Here is a 17,049-nt window from a genome sequence, read left to right on the forward strand (position 1 = left end):
CTGGATGGTTACAATGGGACAAGGCAGGAGGAAGGATGTTGCCTAAAGTGAAGGTGAGTCGACAACCATATGAGTTTGGGAATGCAGTGTGGGAACCGAAAAGCAGATGTGATGAACTGGCTGAGAGCATGTTCATGAGGCTGGGAGGGGGGTTAGCTAGTGTTATAATGTGTGAAGTGTGCCAGGAAATTATTGTCTCCATTATTAATGGACTGGAGTTTGTGGATATATTCCAATTCTGCTATTTCTTTCCTATCTGGACAGAAAATAGAAAAGACACGCAAAAGCACAATTGATTTTCAGACAACGTCACTGTTAAGGTGCATTAATGCAACATTAACCTGGCTAGAAAGTAGACAAAACATTATTCTTTTTTACTTCCAGAAAATCCCAAAATTTTGTTGACTTTCTAGCCGGTTCAATGTTGTGCTAACCCCAATGTGTCTGAAAATCAATTGCGCTTTTGTGTATCTTCTTAGGTTTTTTACAGATTTTAAATCCCATTTTTGCATGGGATGCCTCCTGTGTGATAAACTCCATAGTATGGCATAAATCACACAGGAGGATGAGTAAATTAAAGGCCCGCTCATATTTCCTGAATAGATGTGTGGGCAGAGTTGGCATCTGGGTTTGTAGCAAGGCTTTGTACCCGCGTCCATACCTGCGTTCTGTGTCCTCCTGTGAGCAAATAACTGTTTGAGCTTCGAAAGCTGGCTGTAGGTGAGTAAGGTCTGCCACCAGAAATAATCCAGTCTGAGACCACTTTAACTGCCCTGGCTCAATGCTAGGGAATCCTGGGAATTGTAGTTTATCGTGGCACCAGAGCTCTCTGACAGAGAAGGCTAAATGTCTCACAAAACTACACTTCCCAGAATTTCTTAGCATTAAGCCAGGGCAGTGAAAGTGGTCTCAAACTGGATTATTTCTGCAGTGTGTTTTGGACCCTTGAGTAGAAAAGGCTGTAGTTCATTGATGATATGCCTGATCTCAACTGGGAGTTGTATGTGAGCACTAATGGTTCATTTTCTGTCTTCAGTCTGTTCTATAACAGCTTGGTCCAGGGTACCAGTCTCCCCTTGTTTATTTGTGCATCTACACTGTAGAAACAATGCAGTTTGACACCACTTTAACTGCCACGGCTTCATCCTACAGAATCCTGGGATTTGAAGTTTTGTGAGGCGCCAGCATTCTTTGCCAGAGAAAGCTAAAGACCTTGTAAAACTACATTATTTAGGCATCTCCCAGTTTACAACCAACTCCAGTTTGTTTCCCAGCATCCTTAAGATCCCTATATTTTCAGTCTGAGACTGCAGAAACAACCCACTTTGACACAGCCTTAACTGCCACGGCTCGATGCTATGGAACTCTGGGAACTGTAGTTTTGGAAGGGATTTAGCCTTCTCTGTGAGAGGCTGCGCTGGTGCCCCCAACAAACTACAATTCCCAGAAGCCACGGCAGTTATACCAGCATCAAACTGGATTACTGTATTTCTCCAGTGCGGATGCAGCCTAAATCTAAACAGGTTTTCCACATGAACGTCGACTTTTCCCTCCAGGGAACAGAGGTCCCAAACACACTGCAGAAATAACCCAGTTTGAAGCTGCTTTAAGAACCGCCCTGGCTCAAGTGCTAGGGAATTTTGGGAACTGTAGTTTTGTGAGATATTTATTAGCCTTATTTGTCGAAGACCTCTAGTGCCACAATAAACTACAATTCCCAGAATTCCCTAGTACTGAGCCAGGGCAGTTAAAGCGGTCTCAAACTGGATTATTTCTGCAGTGTGTTTTGGACTAGATTCTTTAATTTCATTTGCAAAATAGTTCCCCAGAGATTCTCAAACGTTCCTCTCAGGTACGGAGTATCACTCCGCCGCGGTTTGCGAGCTAGGCAACCGGATCTTTTTCCCCTTCGCCTCCTTCCCCTTCGACTCCGCCCCTTTCCTCCTGGGCGGCCAATCGGGGCGAGGGGCCCCTGGGCCACGTGACCCTGATGCCGGCAGCGGCCTGACTAAGCGTGTAGGAAGACGGAGAAGCCGGGAGCCAAGATGGAGGAGTACGCGCGCGAGCCTTGGTGAGCCTCTTTTCTCCTGTCTCAGGGGCGGGGAGAGGCGTGTCCTTCCGCGGGGCACTGGACGGCCCTCAGCGCTGGGCCCCTTCCTCTTCTTCCTCCGAGAGGACAGCCGTGACCTTGGCCCAGGGCGGGAGCAGGAGCCCCCCTTTCCCCATCCATGTCCTTCATTTCAACCTTCAGTCCAAAAGGGAGTCCCAAATGCCCTCCATTCTGGCCAGAGGTGCTCCTGTTCTAGGATGTAGCCTCCATTTCCACCTTCTGTCCATTTTGAGTAGGACCAAGAACAGGGTGACCAGGCGTCCTCCTCTTTCCAGACGTGTCCTCCATTTCAGCCTTCTTGTCCAGGAGCGATTTCAAAATGCCTTCCATTCCGAGCAGGACTAAGAAGCATGGATTTATTGTCGCTATGAGTGCTTTGAGCTTTTGTTTGCTCATGTCCTACCTTTATTCTTGAAGGGCCTACATTTTGCAGGGCCTGGTCCTCCTTTGCGGTTAACCATTCCATTGGAATTCAAAGATACAGCTGTGTTAGTCTGTAGAATCAGCATGGAGAGAGCTCTTGGAGCACCTTGGAGACTAACTGAAAGAAGGAAGCTGGCAGCATCAGCTTTCTTAGCCTTCAGTTCAGCATCTGTGGAAGCAGACTGAAGTTTATCAAAACTCATGCTGCCAGCTTCTTTCTTTCAGTTAGGGCCCATACAGACAGGCCAAAATAAAGCTGCTTCCGGTCACTTTGGAGGTTTAAATGCTGTTTAAATGATGCATGCATCCTAAGTGACCAGAACCCGTGCCAGAGTCACACTCCAGGCCTAAGGACTGGAGTGCTGCTTTGGCGCAGCTCCTGGCCTCTTAAGATGCATGTGTCATTTAAACAGCATACCTCCAAAGTGACCGGAAGCAGCTTTATTTTGGCCTGTCTGTATGGGCCCTTAGTCTCAAAGGTGCTACAAGATCTCTCTACACACCATTCCATTGGAGGCATGACCAGGATGTCCTAACTGCAAAGAAAAAGGGAGGACATGAGGACAATGTCCTGCCCGCAAAGCATAACAAGGCACTGCAAAATGAAGGACCTTCCAGAAAATGGAAGGACACGGCCTAATAAAATGTTTAAAAGAGCCCCATAAATCTGGATATAAATTCATATTTCTTGGGCTTCATCCGCACTGCAGAAATGATCCAGTCTGACGCCACTTTAACTGCCATGGCTCCATGCTATGGAATTCTGGGAATGGTAGTTTGTTGTGGCACCAGAACAGAGCAAACTTCCGTTCCCAGAATTCCATAGCATTATGCTATGTTGATTCAAGAATATAAAGAGGGCAATACTGAAGATTTTAACGTTAGCCTATACTTATAAAGCACTCTGTGGTTCTTCGCAAGGTTTTATGGAGGAAAATGTCGCATACTGTTTCCAAATGAATGTAGAGTGTAATTTTAGCAGAGTGAGGGAAGACAATTCCCTGACTTACCTGGCCCATATAATATGTCGCTGCGTTCTATCTCCTGTTGCTCTCTAGAGCTTGTTTTATGAATCAGGTCTTCCAAAATATTTCATATCCCCAGAGATTTATAGAACTTTTTAAAGCAACCAAGTTGTTGTGAATCTACCAGGTATGTACTGGACTGAGTAAACTTTTTAGCTTGTTCGGCACATTGCTTCTATGACAGATTCATGTTTACATAGACATTATAAATAGTGTTACCTTTAGAAAAGAGAGATACAGGGATAGATTTAATGCAGGATTAATCAGATCATTGCTGGAAGTTAGGTTACCATTCTGAACCCAGTTACCTATGAGTAAATCCAATTGAACTCAGTGGGAATTCGAGGTAGACATACATTTGTGCTGTCAATCAAGTGGGGCAAGCAGACTGGATGTGAAGATAAAACTTCAAATAATTGCAAAACAGATTCCTGGACATACTTAAAATGAAATTATTTGCATTCAGTCATAGGAAAGAAAAGAGTCATGTTAAGAAATGAAAAGTTAAGAATTGGTTTACTCTGATATTATGCTTGCAAGACTGGATACATTAAAGTGTGTCTTCATTCTTTCAGCCCATGGAGAATAGTGGACGACTGCGGCGGTGCCTTCACAATGGGAGCTATTGGTGGTGGCATCTTTCAAGCAGTGAAAGGATTCAGAAATGCCCCAGTGGTGAGTTAAAAAATTACTTGTTAATAAGATTATACAGTCGTCTCTCCATTTTTGTGGACTTTGAGTCCGTGGTTTCAGTCCTTCACAGACTGACAAGATGGGAGGGTTAAAATGGTGCATGTGCCCGTGACCATTCAAGCCAGTGGGGCTTAAATGTCTGCAAATTTCCATTTTTCCGGGGGTTGGGGGGTTGGAATGGATCCCTGGCAAAAATGGATATATGTCTATTTTGTTTTCTGTGGTTCAAGACAGCGAGATGGAGAAAAACATAATACAGTTTCTTTTACTGACCTGTTAAAGGCCTGATGCTACACATTGGGGCACTACAGGATGAGAGCATTCTTAGAGAGAAAATATAGGATGTTCGTTTTTGCTCAAATATGAGAACATTGTGTATATATATATATATATATATATATATAAGTGTACGATTTTATGGGCTACGGTCATTTTTTTAATCCTAGTTTGCTATGAAGTAATTTAAACATTCCTTGTCTAAGAAGACCCAATAAAATACATGGGGTCACCATAAGTCGACAGGCAATGTGAAGGCACACACACAATCCTACACACTTTAAACAGGAATGGGCTGAAGCAACTAAATGGAAATTTCTGTCAATCAAATGAAGAGTGGAACATGTTAATAGCTGCCAGATTTTGTAGCCTTCCTGTTGCTGTCAGTGCACTCAATGTTTAAACTAAGGGTAGCTTAGCTGGTGATGGCTGTGTGAAGGTGATGTGGGGACATGGGACTGTTTTGTCTTTTTTTCCTGAGGAGCTACAAGGGTTAGGGCCAAAGAAATTGGGATTCTAAGGAGATTATCGGATGGGCAAAAATGATGGGAGAGAAGCGGGATGCTCCCGTCACTATTGCCACGAAGAATATCAAACGACGTTATGCGATGTCACGTTCATCCCGTGCTTCTCCTGTCAGTGAAGTGGAATGTCCTGTCACTTTATTAACGGGAGATCATCCCGCTTCTCTCCCATCACTTCTGCCCATCTGATAATCTCCTAAGACTTCTGGGTGGGGAGAGAAGAGAGCAGGATAACTATAAGAATGAGATTAAAATATTATTGCAACAGTTTGTGTCTAGACACAGTGCAGTGTCCCCATGGAAGTGAGGGATGATCAGATTTCACACATGCAAGGATGTGGAACATCTCAAGCAGAATGTTCTTATTGGCCATCAAGTTGGCTTTGATTTATGATACCTGTATGAATGAGAGATCTCCAGTATCCCTGATCATCAGCTGCCCAGCTCAGGTCTTGCAACTTCTGGATGGTGACTTCCTTTAGTGAATCTTCCTCATTTCCTGCTGCCTTTCTCTTTACCAAGTTTTATCCACTTTACCAAGCATTGTGAACAGACTATATTCATTTCTAATTCCTGATTGTTGGGTGTCATGTCTATCCCTACAGTAAAGTTCTGTTTTTAGTAGTGGCTAGTTATATATCACTATGCCCTTAGTGTATGAATGTGATCTGTTGTTTATTACCTGTGAGACGATTGCTTGGTGGGTATCCTCTTAGTGTCCCAATCCTTTTCATTCACTTTCGCTAGCCTTGGCAACTTTTCATGTTTTCTGCATTATTTGGAACAGGAGTCTCATCAGAAATTGTAAATACAGTGCCTCATATACGTAGTTGCCATGGGAGATCTTTCAGGCTCTTTTACCCATGAGACTGTCAAAGTTGGGAGAGCTAATGTCTGAAACACATTAGCTCAGACAGATTGCAGATTAAGCTGAATGCATTGTAAGTAGGATGTGTAACTAGATTAATCATTGACATTGCTTTGACTGTGTACTGTTATCTTTTGCAGGGTGTCAATTACCGGTTGCGGGGTAGTTTGACAGCTATTAAAACCAGAGCACCACAGTTGGGAGGTAATTATGTTATTTCTATATTATCTTTTCACACTCTATTTTCTCTACTTTGAGCAGGGAGAGAAGAGTACTTTGAAAGCAGGGATCTACTCTGTTCTTTCAGAAGACATTCCCCTTGTGTATATGTGCTAGCAGTGGGGGCAGATAGGAGTGTGTGTATGAGGTAAATTCTTATATGAGAAAAAGTATGAGAAGTGTGGGATGGTAGTGATGCTAAGAGAGAAGTTAAGAAGGATCTTGCTGGATCAGACAAAGGACTGATCTAGTTACACAGTGGTCAGCCAGTTTGCTGTGGAATGTCTACAAGCCAGGACACCAGTGCAGTCCTAGTCATGCTGTCCAGCAAAGGAATATACACGGGGATACTGACTTTGAAACTAGAAGTGATAGTCACCATGGCCAGAAGCTGCTGATAGCCCTGTTCTCCATGAACTTGTCCATGTAAAGCTATCTTAAGTTGTCAGCCATCATACACAGTAAGATAACAAATTCTAGTAGTGTAACAGTGTGCGGTGTGAAGATGTACTTCCTTTTATCTATCCTAAAGCTCCCATGTTCAGTTTCAGTAGGTTATAAGAGGGGCTTTATCCACTTTCTCCAGATCATTCATAATATACACCTCTATCATGTCATTTTTACCAAGCTGAATACCCGGCATTTCAGTTTCAAGGCCTTCAGTACTCAGGGCTTGCCAATTCACTAAGCTTTGTTTCAACAATGACTGCTGCTAACTCCAGGTGTCATCTGGATGTTGACCAGTCTTCTCCTGCAGTGGATGCTGACCTGCATATTTAAATATTTCTTTAACTATTTGAAGAGATGTCATATTGAGGATAGAGCAAGCTTGTATTCTGCTACAGTGGATGCAAGCTGCAGGAAAAGAGATTCCACCTAAACATTAGGAGGAACTTCCTGACAGTAAGAGCTGTTTGACTATGGTTCGCACTCCCTTGGAGAGTGGTGGAGTCTCCTTTTTTGGAAGTTTTTAAACAGAGGCTGGATAGCCATCTGTTGGGGATGCTTTGATTGTGAGTTCCTGCATGGCAGGGGTTGGATTAGATGGCCCTTGTGGTCTCTTCCAACTCTATGATTCTATGATTGTAACCTGTCAAAATAGGGGAACTATTCCAGCTCCTCATCATTTTGGTTTCCAAAATAAAGGGAGGGGGAATGCATGGACTGGATCTGGCCCCAAGCATTGCCACTACAGTGGTCCCCCGGGTTACGAAATTAATTCGTTCCGCTGCCGCTTTCGTAACCCGGAAGGCTTTCGCAAGCCGAATTGCCATAGGCGCTAATGGGGAAAAGCCGCGATTTGGTGCGAAATAGCGCCGAAAAGCACCAAAAGTTTTTTCGTAACCCGAAAAAACTTTCGTAACGCGGAACAGTTTTTTAAAATAAATTTATTTCGTAACCCGGAAATTTCGTATCCTGGCGCATTCGTATCCCGGGGTACCACTGTATGTAGCTTCTGACAAATTCAATTTAGGAGAATGTGGCCTACAAGAAAAAATGTGGCCTACTCCCCTTTTTTATGTGTACAACATTATGAATTAGTAAATTGGATTTTATTAGTACTGTGGAGGTGGTGGAGGACTTAAGCAGCATACAAGCAGTTAACTAAAATAATGGTTATAGTGGTGCCCAAATACAATGGAATATAAACAAGGGGTTCCTGGGGAGTGACAGCAATTCTATGAGGAAATTAGGTGTGTTTGGAGATTCTGTTTGCAAAAGAATATGGTGAGAGAGTTAAATGTTATCCCAGGGTCTGTACTTATTAATATGATAAGAATGGTTGTTTGCAAACACATCCGTTTCATTTTTAATTTCTTGGTTTCTCTGCAATTACTGTCTTTCTTTTTTCAGTGAGTTTGAAATGCAGTAACTTCTACTTGTATTAGGAATGTGACGCTAATACCCAGTAGTTTCAAACTAGAAAACTTCTGTTTATATTTCAGTCAGCAGTCCTTAATTCTAAACAGCTTTCTCCTTCAAACAGGTAGCTTTGCTATCTGGGGTGGTCTCTTCTCCATGATTGACTGTAGTATGGTGAAAGCAAGAGGAAAAGAAGATCCTTGGAATTCCATCACCAGTGGAGCTCTAACTGGTGCCATATTAGCTGCAAGAAGTAAGGATTTGAGTTGAAAAAGAACTTTTAAAAGAACTTCATTAAAATTGAATACTCTTTTAACGTATGTCAAATTATGAAATAAGGGGAATTCCCTGTCTTAAATCTCTGACTATTCTTTTATAGTGAAGTATATACTCATCTATTAAATTGAAAAATGTATGCCCAAAAGTTGACCCCCAAATCCCATGTCGACTTATTTATGGGTCAGTATGGTAATGTGATAGCTCTTTCTCTCTTGAAAGAGTCCTGGATAATTGATTGCTGTTAAACAAACATAGTCCATCTCTCACCTGCACCACTGCTGTCTGGGGAGTGAAGGCTGAAGCCAAGGCTGAAATGCTAAAACAAAAAGACTCAATTAAGAGTCCCTCTTCCTGTGTGCACACATACACACACTGAAGTTTACTTGAAACCTCCAAGTTTTACCCTCAACTTATCGATGGGTCATGGCAAAATCTATAATTTTGGCCCCTAAACCTGCCCTCGACTTAATGCACTGTATAGATTGACTTATAGTCAAGTATATGTGGTATTTAAGGTATAATAAAATCTGTAGCACATAATGAATGCAACAGGATTACATCTTAGACAGAGACAAAACAAATTGTATGGAAATCTAACAATATTACATTACAGTCAAGAGGATATTTATAACCTGTTGATGTTGTTGTTGTGTGACTTCAGGTTGTTTTCAACTTATAACAACTCCAAAGTGACCCTATCATGGGATTTTCTTGGCAAGATTTCTTCAGAGAGGTCTTGCATTTGCCTTCGTCTGAGGCTGAGAGAGTCTGCATTGCTCATGGTCACCCAGTGGGTTTCCATGGCCAGCCAGGGATTCAAATCCTGGTATCCCAGAGTTATGGGTGAACACTCAAACGACTACTCTAAATTGGCCCTTACAAGCTATACCATTTTGTAAATTCACTCAGGAACAGATGCATAGAATTCCAGTTTTTCCTGTAAATCAGTGGTGGGGGGAAATGCACTGTATAGGTCTCATTTGGCTCCAAAGCTGTATTTATGTCTCTGGGAGCTTCCAGCACACTCCAAAATACTGGTGTTTGTTTGTTTGTTTGTTTGTTTGTTTGTTATGTTTTGGGGGGGTGTTGGAAAAACATTTGTGGGCTAGAAGTAGTGTTTTACACTGCCCTGGCAGCCAAGGTATTACTGTTTTGTATGCCCTTTGGTTTTAATTGTACATGTTTACAACTTGTTTTTAAAGTATTATTTTGATTGGTTTTTAAATAATACTTTTACCTGCTGTGCAATTTCTCATGAGCCCTAAGGGGATGAAAGACAATCAGTTTGAAAGACATTGCAAAAAACTGATGAAAAATCATTTTGGGTTTCAGGAGGTTGTGGCACTCCAACGTTTGTGGGGGGAGGCAGTGCAGATCCCCAGCCCCTGACAGTTGCACATCCTTGGTGTAAATCATCTAAACCTTTTTCTTTGCAGTATATTTTACTCATACAGTTGTCAACCAAGGATGTGTAAAGTTGGTAATCCATTTGATATTTTTATTTAATGAAATGGTATGTAATTTGAAACACTCTTATAAGCAGTTTTTAAAAACCAGCTTTTTTTCTGTTTTACCTCTTTCAGATGGACCAGTTGCCATGGTTGGGTCAGCAGCTATGGGAGGAATTCTTTTGGCTTTAATTGAAGGAGCAGGTATCCTATTAACAAGATTTGCATCTGCACAGTTTCCAAATGGTAAGATTACTTATCATAGTTCAGGGCACAATGCAAAATTTAATAATGGTTTCATGAGGTATTACTCTGAGTCACTAGTCAACTGTTTAACTTGTTTTCATATAAGTGAAGATCATTCTAAACATGTCAGAAGACTAGTGTACTATAAGAAAAATACTAGTGAGCTGTGAGAAAAAGTTAAAGGCCCCTGGGACCAAATCTGTGAAGCAAAGAAGAGGTTCTCTGCTGGATCTTGTCCTGATTTGCTGCTCTGCTTCTGTCTCTTTCCTCTCAGCCTCCAGTACAATTTTATAGTACCAAGGAGTTTAGTCTTTTAAAAAATCTCCTCCAACATCTGCGTACTGCTGGAAGTATTACTAACATATTCCTCAATCTGTGCTTGTAATTTGTGGCTAGTCTGCTAATGAGTTCTCAAAACACGTACATAGAATAAACTGAGGCGGGTTACACACCGCCATTAAAGTACGCACGGAGCGTGTACTAGGGTTAGGGAGGTGCGGTGCTTTGCGCGTAAAAAATGACGGTGGCCGTTCCAGACGGCCACCGCCATGAGGACATCACTTCCGCGCCGCCTCTATATGGGCCAGCGCGGACGTGACGTCCTCGCTCCGCGCCAGGGTGCCTAGTGCGCCCTTAGCGCGGACCAGGAAAGAGCTCCATTTCGGAGCTCCTTTCTGGTTTGCGGCGCCGCTTTGCGTCGCTGGGCACAGCCTTCAGACGGCTGCGCCCAGCGGAGCAAGGGAGAAAGGGGCCAAGCGGCCCCTTTCTCCTCCTCCCTGCCGCCGTGGGGTGTCCTTGGGGCTTGAAGCCCCAAGGGCACCCCTTTTCAGGCTGCGGGGAAGCAACGTTTTGCCGCTTCCCCGCAGCCTGAAAAGCGGTGCATCGGGGCCTCAGCGGCTGCCATTCTGGCAGCTGAGGCTCCGATACACTGGGGAAAGGGGCGGGTACAGCCCGCCCCAAATGGGTGGTCTGTAACCCACCTATAAATAACTAAAATGTTTAATTTTAAAATATATCTGTTGTGATATGCTGAAGAGATCAGAATGTTTAACATGCTGTTGTTTTTAATTACAGGACCTCAGTTTTCAGAAGACCCCTCCCAGTTACAACCCTCTCCATTTGGAGACTATAGGCAGTATCAATGATTGTTAGTATTTTTTTCTGCTCCATATTGTACAAGCAATTTTTCATCCTTTCATGGACAAGCAAGACACAATATCACTTGAAGACTTTTCATTGGATCTATACACCTCTGTATTTTTCAGTGTTTAAATTATGAATCATAGAACTCAATAATTGTAAAGTGGATATGAGATGCCTGAAAAACTCCTTATTTTTCTTAAGAGGAAAAAGCAATGTACTGTTACAGAAAGACCTGAAACTGTGGCCTTTACAGTATAGTGCTGACCACACTGCTGCCATAAATTTTAAGGAACAGAACAACCATGCATTGCCAGAGTTGCCTATCCTATATATCAGAGGACAATGTGTAGTTGAAGTGGACTGTGTTTTGTTTTATATCGGATGCGTATAGGGGATACCATTGATGAGATATGAGGCTGGATATTAAGGAAAATCATAACAGTGCTCTAATGTTGTCACTTGATGGATTCTTCTGTTGGCATAAACTACTGTAGAAGTCCCAACAAATTATGAAGGGAGTCTTTCATCTGTTTATTTAAAGATTTGCTTAGGCTTTCTTCCAAATTGTGCTTTGGTAGAATGCTGCCCAATTTAATGTCTGACCATTTTGAGTCCTTACAATTAGGTCTTGTATATGAATTACATAGTAATGTAAAGGGAATTGTGGACAGCGATATAGTGTAATTCACACCTGTAAAATCTACTGGTTATAAATCTGACACATCTGCAAACAAACATATTAACCTTCATGGCAATGTTATGCTAGGCTTTCAGGGCTGTGTTTCTTTAATTTTCAGGTGTTTGAAGTGAACTTTCCTGAATATGAATTAGCAATGTATTTATACTTTTTCAAATAGTAGTGGATCCAGGGTGGTGTGGGCTTTATTTTGTTTTATTTTTTTGCCCCTGGGGTCAACATACACTACCTGAAATGACAGGGGAAAGGGAAAGCTTAACAATATATATATATATATATATATATATATATATATATATTTCAAAACCAGAAGGGCACTTCCAAAATTGTTAATACAAAATTTCAGGAGGCCTTGCACTTTTTATTTAAAAGTCAAGTTGCTGTTCTCAAGAGAGAGGGGTCATATTTTTTTGCCCAGGAAAAGGGAATCTGAAGCAGTTGACAGCTGCAAATACATCCTTGGGTAGGTGGCACTTTGCCCACCTCTGATGCGAATGAAGAATCTAACTTTATAGATAGTTACCTGTATAATAGTGCTAGCTTGAATACACATGCTAGTCCAGGCACTTGGTTATAGTGTGTTTAAATTCTTGACTATCATTTTCCATTTGGACAAAGCATATATGTACCGTTCGTTTATAACCTATGTGAATGAAGAGAGAAATTTATTTACAAGCTGAGTGGCTGTATAGGTTTTGGCAATTTATTAGGTATGTGAACCTAAAAAAAGTGGACATCATATTTACACAAGCCCATTCAACAAAACAAAATGTACATATTCTATTTGTGAAGCTAAAATTAAACTAGAGTCGTCCAGTGACATCTGCCTGTCATTTTATTTTTTAGATAGTGATTTTCAGGGAGGTTATTTAAAGTTACACACATAGAGAGCAAGAGAGAGGACTGAAACAACTTTGTTGGCTGCCTGCCTAGTTCCGAAGTGGTGAATCTGTATCTGGTTTGAACCACTTCAAACTGCAGGTGGGAAGTGGTAGAACTGTGTATTTCTCTACTTTGGAACATTGACATTGGTTTTCTGTATGACAGGAATGGATGGAGGTTAATGGATTGAGGTTCCTGTACTCTGAAGTAGTACAGCCCAGATAGTTTATTACCTAAGTAAGAGCTCAGCTTTAGTTTTGCATGGAATATTTATATGCTCCCAACACAGTGGGATTCAGTTACCTGGAAGAGATCTCTTTTAGGATAAGCTGTTTGTACTACGTAGCTTGCTCTTATAAGTACACAGCCCTATTTATGGCATTCTTTGCTATGAAAATGCATCTTCCATCACTAAAAATTAGTAATCAAATTTTGCCACAACTGTTTAAATTAGAATGCATGGTAAGAGAAGATTAATAAGCATGGGGTTATTTTTGAGAGAGTGTCTTTGTAGAAGTGTGATGGTATGTGCCTTCCCCCCAATAATAGGATTGTGAAAAAAGGGTATGGTATAGGGCACTGGTTCCCAACTATTTATATGTCCCACACACCTAAGAAATGTTTGATTAATGTTTGCACCCCTACAAAAGTAATACCATGTTTGAAAATGAAGAAGTCTAATTTCTAATTTTCGAACCGCATACAATCCTGCAAGTGAACAAATTTAACTTTAAAAAGTTAAGTTTTTAACTTGGTGCATAAAATGCAAATCTAAATTGAGCAATTAGATTCTATTTTTTTTCTGAAAAGAATTGACCAATGACTCATGACTTTGTCACTCAAGGACACAAGCTACTCATTGCCACGCTCCAGCTAGGGAACCACTGGTATAGGGTGAGGTGGGCAACCGTAGGAAGCAGGGGGCTTAATTAGCCCCCAAGAGACTTTGAAGGACAAGACACACTGATATTGATGGTGTGTGTGTGTGTGTGCATGCCCCCGAGAACAAGTGTGGAGTAGTAGTTTGAGCATTGGATTATGACTCTGGAGGCCAGGGGTTGAATCCTGGCTTGACCATGTAAACCCACTTGGTGACTTTGGGCATGTTACACTCTCAGCCTCAGGGAAGGGCAATGGCACACCCCCTCTGAAAAAAATTGCCAAGAAACTCCAGTGATAGGTTTGCCTGAGGGTTGCCATAAGTTGGAAACGACTTGAATGCACACAACATATTTGCCCCAGATGCCCTTGAGGGGGAGCGTAGGGGCATTTTCACCATACTTTGGGATTTCTCTGGGCCATTTTAGGCCTAGGAGAGGCCTTTTTGAAAAGAGCAGGTGTCCTGGAAGTCACTTTTCACATCCTCTTTCAAAACAAACAAACAAAAAACTTTCCTGGGCCTAAAGTTGCCTTTGGGACCAAAAGGTTATGGCAAACATTTCCCCAGACGGCATTTGGGAGCAAAAACCTTTTCAATTTTTTAGTGGTCCCCCCGGCCACAAAATTGGTTTGGTGGGCTATGTGTGGTCTGTGCACTTTCCTGGTGTAGGGCATTGTAATGTGGTACTTGTAATTTTGAATTTTATGTGTTAGTATTTAATAGACTGTTATGTTACAAAGATACTTTGTTCAAACATTAAAACCACCCCAGGTCATTAAAAGGTTAACATGATTAAACAACAATAAAGGCACAATAAGATATTTTTAAAAAGACAAATGTGTTCTAAAGTATTTTCTAAAAGCAGCTGGAGTGGGAGATTGGATTATTTTGATTAAAAGGCAGTTATAATTATGTTGTATTTAAAAATGATATCATGTTATACTGCTAGGGAAAATCTTTAAAGTCTTTATAGATCTATTTTTCAACTGTTTCTTTTTACATATGCTTTCTGCATATCGTAATCTTTGCTAATTAAAAAACTGAATAGAAATTCATTGTTATTAATGAATCTAATTTCAAAAAGAATCAAATATTGATCAATCACCTGCTTTTACTTAAAATAGTAAAGTAATGGATCTATCACATTAATCCAACTATATGTACTCTGCAGTATCTGTTGCAAATTGTTTTGTTCCATCTATCAGATTTGTTTAATATTCATTAGTTTTCTACCAATATCACATTAATACTCTCATATTTAGTTCCACTAATGTTTACATCTAATAGTAATCTAAAACCCTACTGCACTGCTTCATTAAAGGTAATGAATTTTGCATCATCAAGTGTTTATATTTACTCCAAATGACTATCAAGTTCAGTTTCCCGCCTGCATTGTTTTGTACCATAAAATTCAATTGCAGACTTGGATTTCCCCCCTGTTGTTGCCAAAGTGGCTTTTTTTCCCTTGCTTACTACATTTTATGGATGGGCTATTTGTTAAGCAGCTCAAATATATGCTAATTTTAGATTTGGTGATGCTAGTAGGTTTCTCCTACTATTAATGGGGCATTCATAGTAGTTTCTCCTACTATTAATGGGGCATTCACACTTTTTTGTTCCCAGGAGATCTGGATCTCTGTGGTGATGCAATACTGGATTGGTTTTCTGTTCCCGAATCTCTCCATGGCATTTTAACCCTATTATTATTTGATATAATCTTGGTTCAAAACACTTTGACTAGACATACCTTAATGATCAAAACAATCTTCTCTCTCTCAATCCAGACCAAAAAAAATCTAATCTAGGGAATGAAAAAGTATGTTAAAATTTGGTGTCTAGATCTCTAAAATAATCAGCACTGAGAATCAGCACAAGAGAAGAATGCATATGCACAAGCCAGTTTTAATTACTATGGTAAGTGAAAATATGTATACAATAGGCAAACCTGGTATCTTCCCTGGCAATTATCTACAGTATGCCTACCAAATGAGTCAAACCCCTTAACCAGCCATTGAGCACTGTGCTTTATACATGATTTGCTGGTTCTGAAAATGATTGTAGGAGGACTGATTTCCTAATAATTTTGGAGAGGAAGCAACCTGTCCTACAACCAGATTGTGCATATGTTAATGATCCATAAAGGAAATGGGAATGTAAAAGTCTTGATTCCTAAATGGCAGTAATAGGAGATTAACTCCACAACAGATAATCTCATTGTTCAACTAATTTATTTCCTTTTTTCCAATTCCAAACAAAAGCTAAATACAAATTTTAAACAGATAAGCACTAGATTTACCCAAAGGGAGTAGGCTTGTACAAATTTACTTCAGTAAAATTACTCAACCCTTAAGCAAAGCATTCTTTGCCAAAACTATACAGTAGTCTTCCTTATGTTTATTGCACAATCTTAAACAAAATATGTTTTGTCAAACCAACTTTGACAATCCAAACAATATTTTACAATTAAATCCACAAATGCTTCAGAATATTCCTCCCTCCCTTCCCCACCCCCATCCCAAGAAAGAACTTCAGAGGGTTTCTCATAAATGTTTTGGAAACCAGTATTTCCTACGCAGTTCAGCAGCAATAAGTCAACTCTCAGAAAAAAATAATCCTCTGCCAATAGAGTTTCTGCAGCTGCTATTTTAAAATTTAGCTGCTTTAGGCTACTTCAGACTCCAGGTCTGTAAAAATGTGTTCAACTCAACAGAACACTCTACATTTAGTTATACAGCAAACTGGGGAAAGAGATCCAAAACTGAGAATGCCAGCAAACTTAAACATGTTAATCTCATGAAAGAGCTGAAAAGGCTAAAATACCATGTTTTCTTAAAATTCCTTTTGAAAAGTGTCAGCCTGTGAAAGGCTTCTCAAACAGACTGAGGTGTTTATCACACTGAGATTTTGGGAGCTTTTTGCAGCTCAGTTCCAAAGTGACTGCAGGTATAACGATGTGAATTCGCGCTAAAATGTGATGTGTTATCTCACGTGATTGCTTTCTATGGGGGGTTCTTACGAGGTACTTCCGCATTCAATCTGCACTGACTCCTCATTTTGGTGAATTCGGAAACAAGTGAATTCACCAAAATCTGCTTCTAAGCTCACTTTGATTTCACTTCGAATTGATCTGGTGTGGAAGATCACTCCAATGTCATCCCCCTTGGCCCCCTGCATCCTGCTCCTTCATCCCCCTCCTCCTCCTCCACCCCATCTCGTCCTCTCTGCCAACCTGACACCTATCCCATCATCCCCTGCCTGCTCCTGCATCCTGATCCTGGCCCCAGTGACCCCCTGCCACCCATCCCATCATCCCCTGCCTGCTCCTGCATCCTGATCCTGGCCCCAGTGACCCCCTGCCACCCATCCCATCATCCCCTGCCTGCTCCTGCATCCCGATCCTAGCCCCAGTGACCCCCTGCGACCTATCTCATCATCCCCTGACTGCTCCTTCATCCTGATCCTGGCCCCAGTGA

The 17,049-nt window shown here is 41.2% G+C and overlaps 1 protein-coding gene across 2 annotated transcripts; it reads left to right on the top strand.

Moving 5' to 3' along the window:
- Positions 1 to 1,970: 1,970 nt before the first annotated feature.
- Positions 1,971 to 12,634, top strand: TIMM17A (translocase of inner mitochondrial membrane 17A). Of its 2 annotated transcripts, none has more exons than XM_089514233.1 (6): positions 1,971 to 2,071; positions 4,134 to 4,233; positions 6,060 to 6,123; positions 8,126 to 8,254; positions 9,864 to 9,974; positions 11,049 to 12,634. In XM_089514233.1, exons 1-6 carry the CDS (start codon positions 2,046 to 2,048, stop codon positions 11,117 to 11,119), a joined length of 501 nt encoding a protein of 166 aa, XP_089370359.1. In that variant the 5' UTR covers positions 1,971 to 2,045; the 3' UTR covers positions 11,120 to 12,634. The 2 variants fall into 2 exon arrangements, with proteins under 2 accessions (XP_089370359.1, XP_089370360.1); XM_089514234.1 differs by lacking the exon at positions 1,971 to 2,071 and adding an exon at positions 3,078 to 3,685.
- The last annotated feature ends 4,415 nt before the right edge of the window (positions 12,635 to 17,049 follow it).

This window comes from Sceloporus occidentalis, unplaced genomic scaffold (assembly GCF_023333645.1).
Source record: "Sceloporus occidentalis isolate IW3139 unplaced genomic scaffold, rSceOcc1.0.p SCAF_3, whole genome shotgun sequence".
Classification (NCBI taxonomy): domain Eukaryota; kingdom Metazoa; phylum Chordata; class Lepidosauria; order Squamata; family Phrynosomatidae; genus Sceloporus; species Sceloporus occidentalis.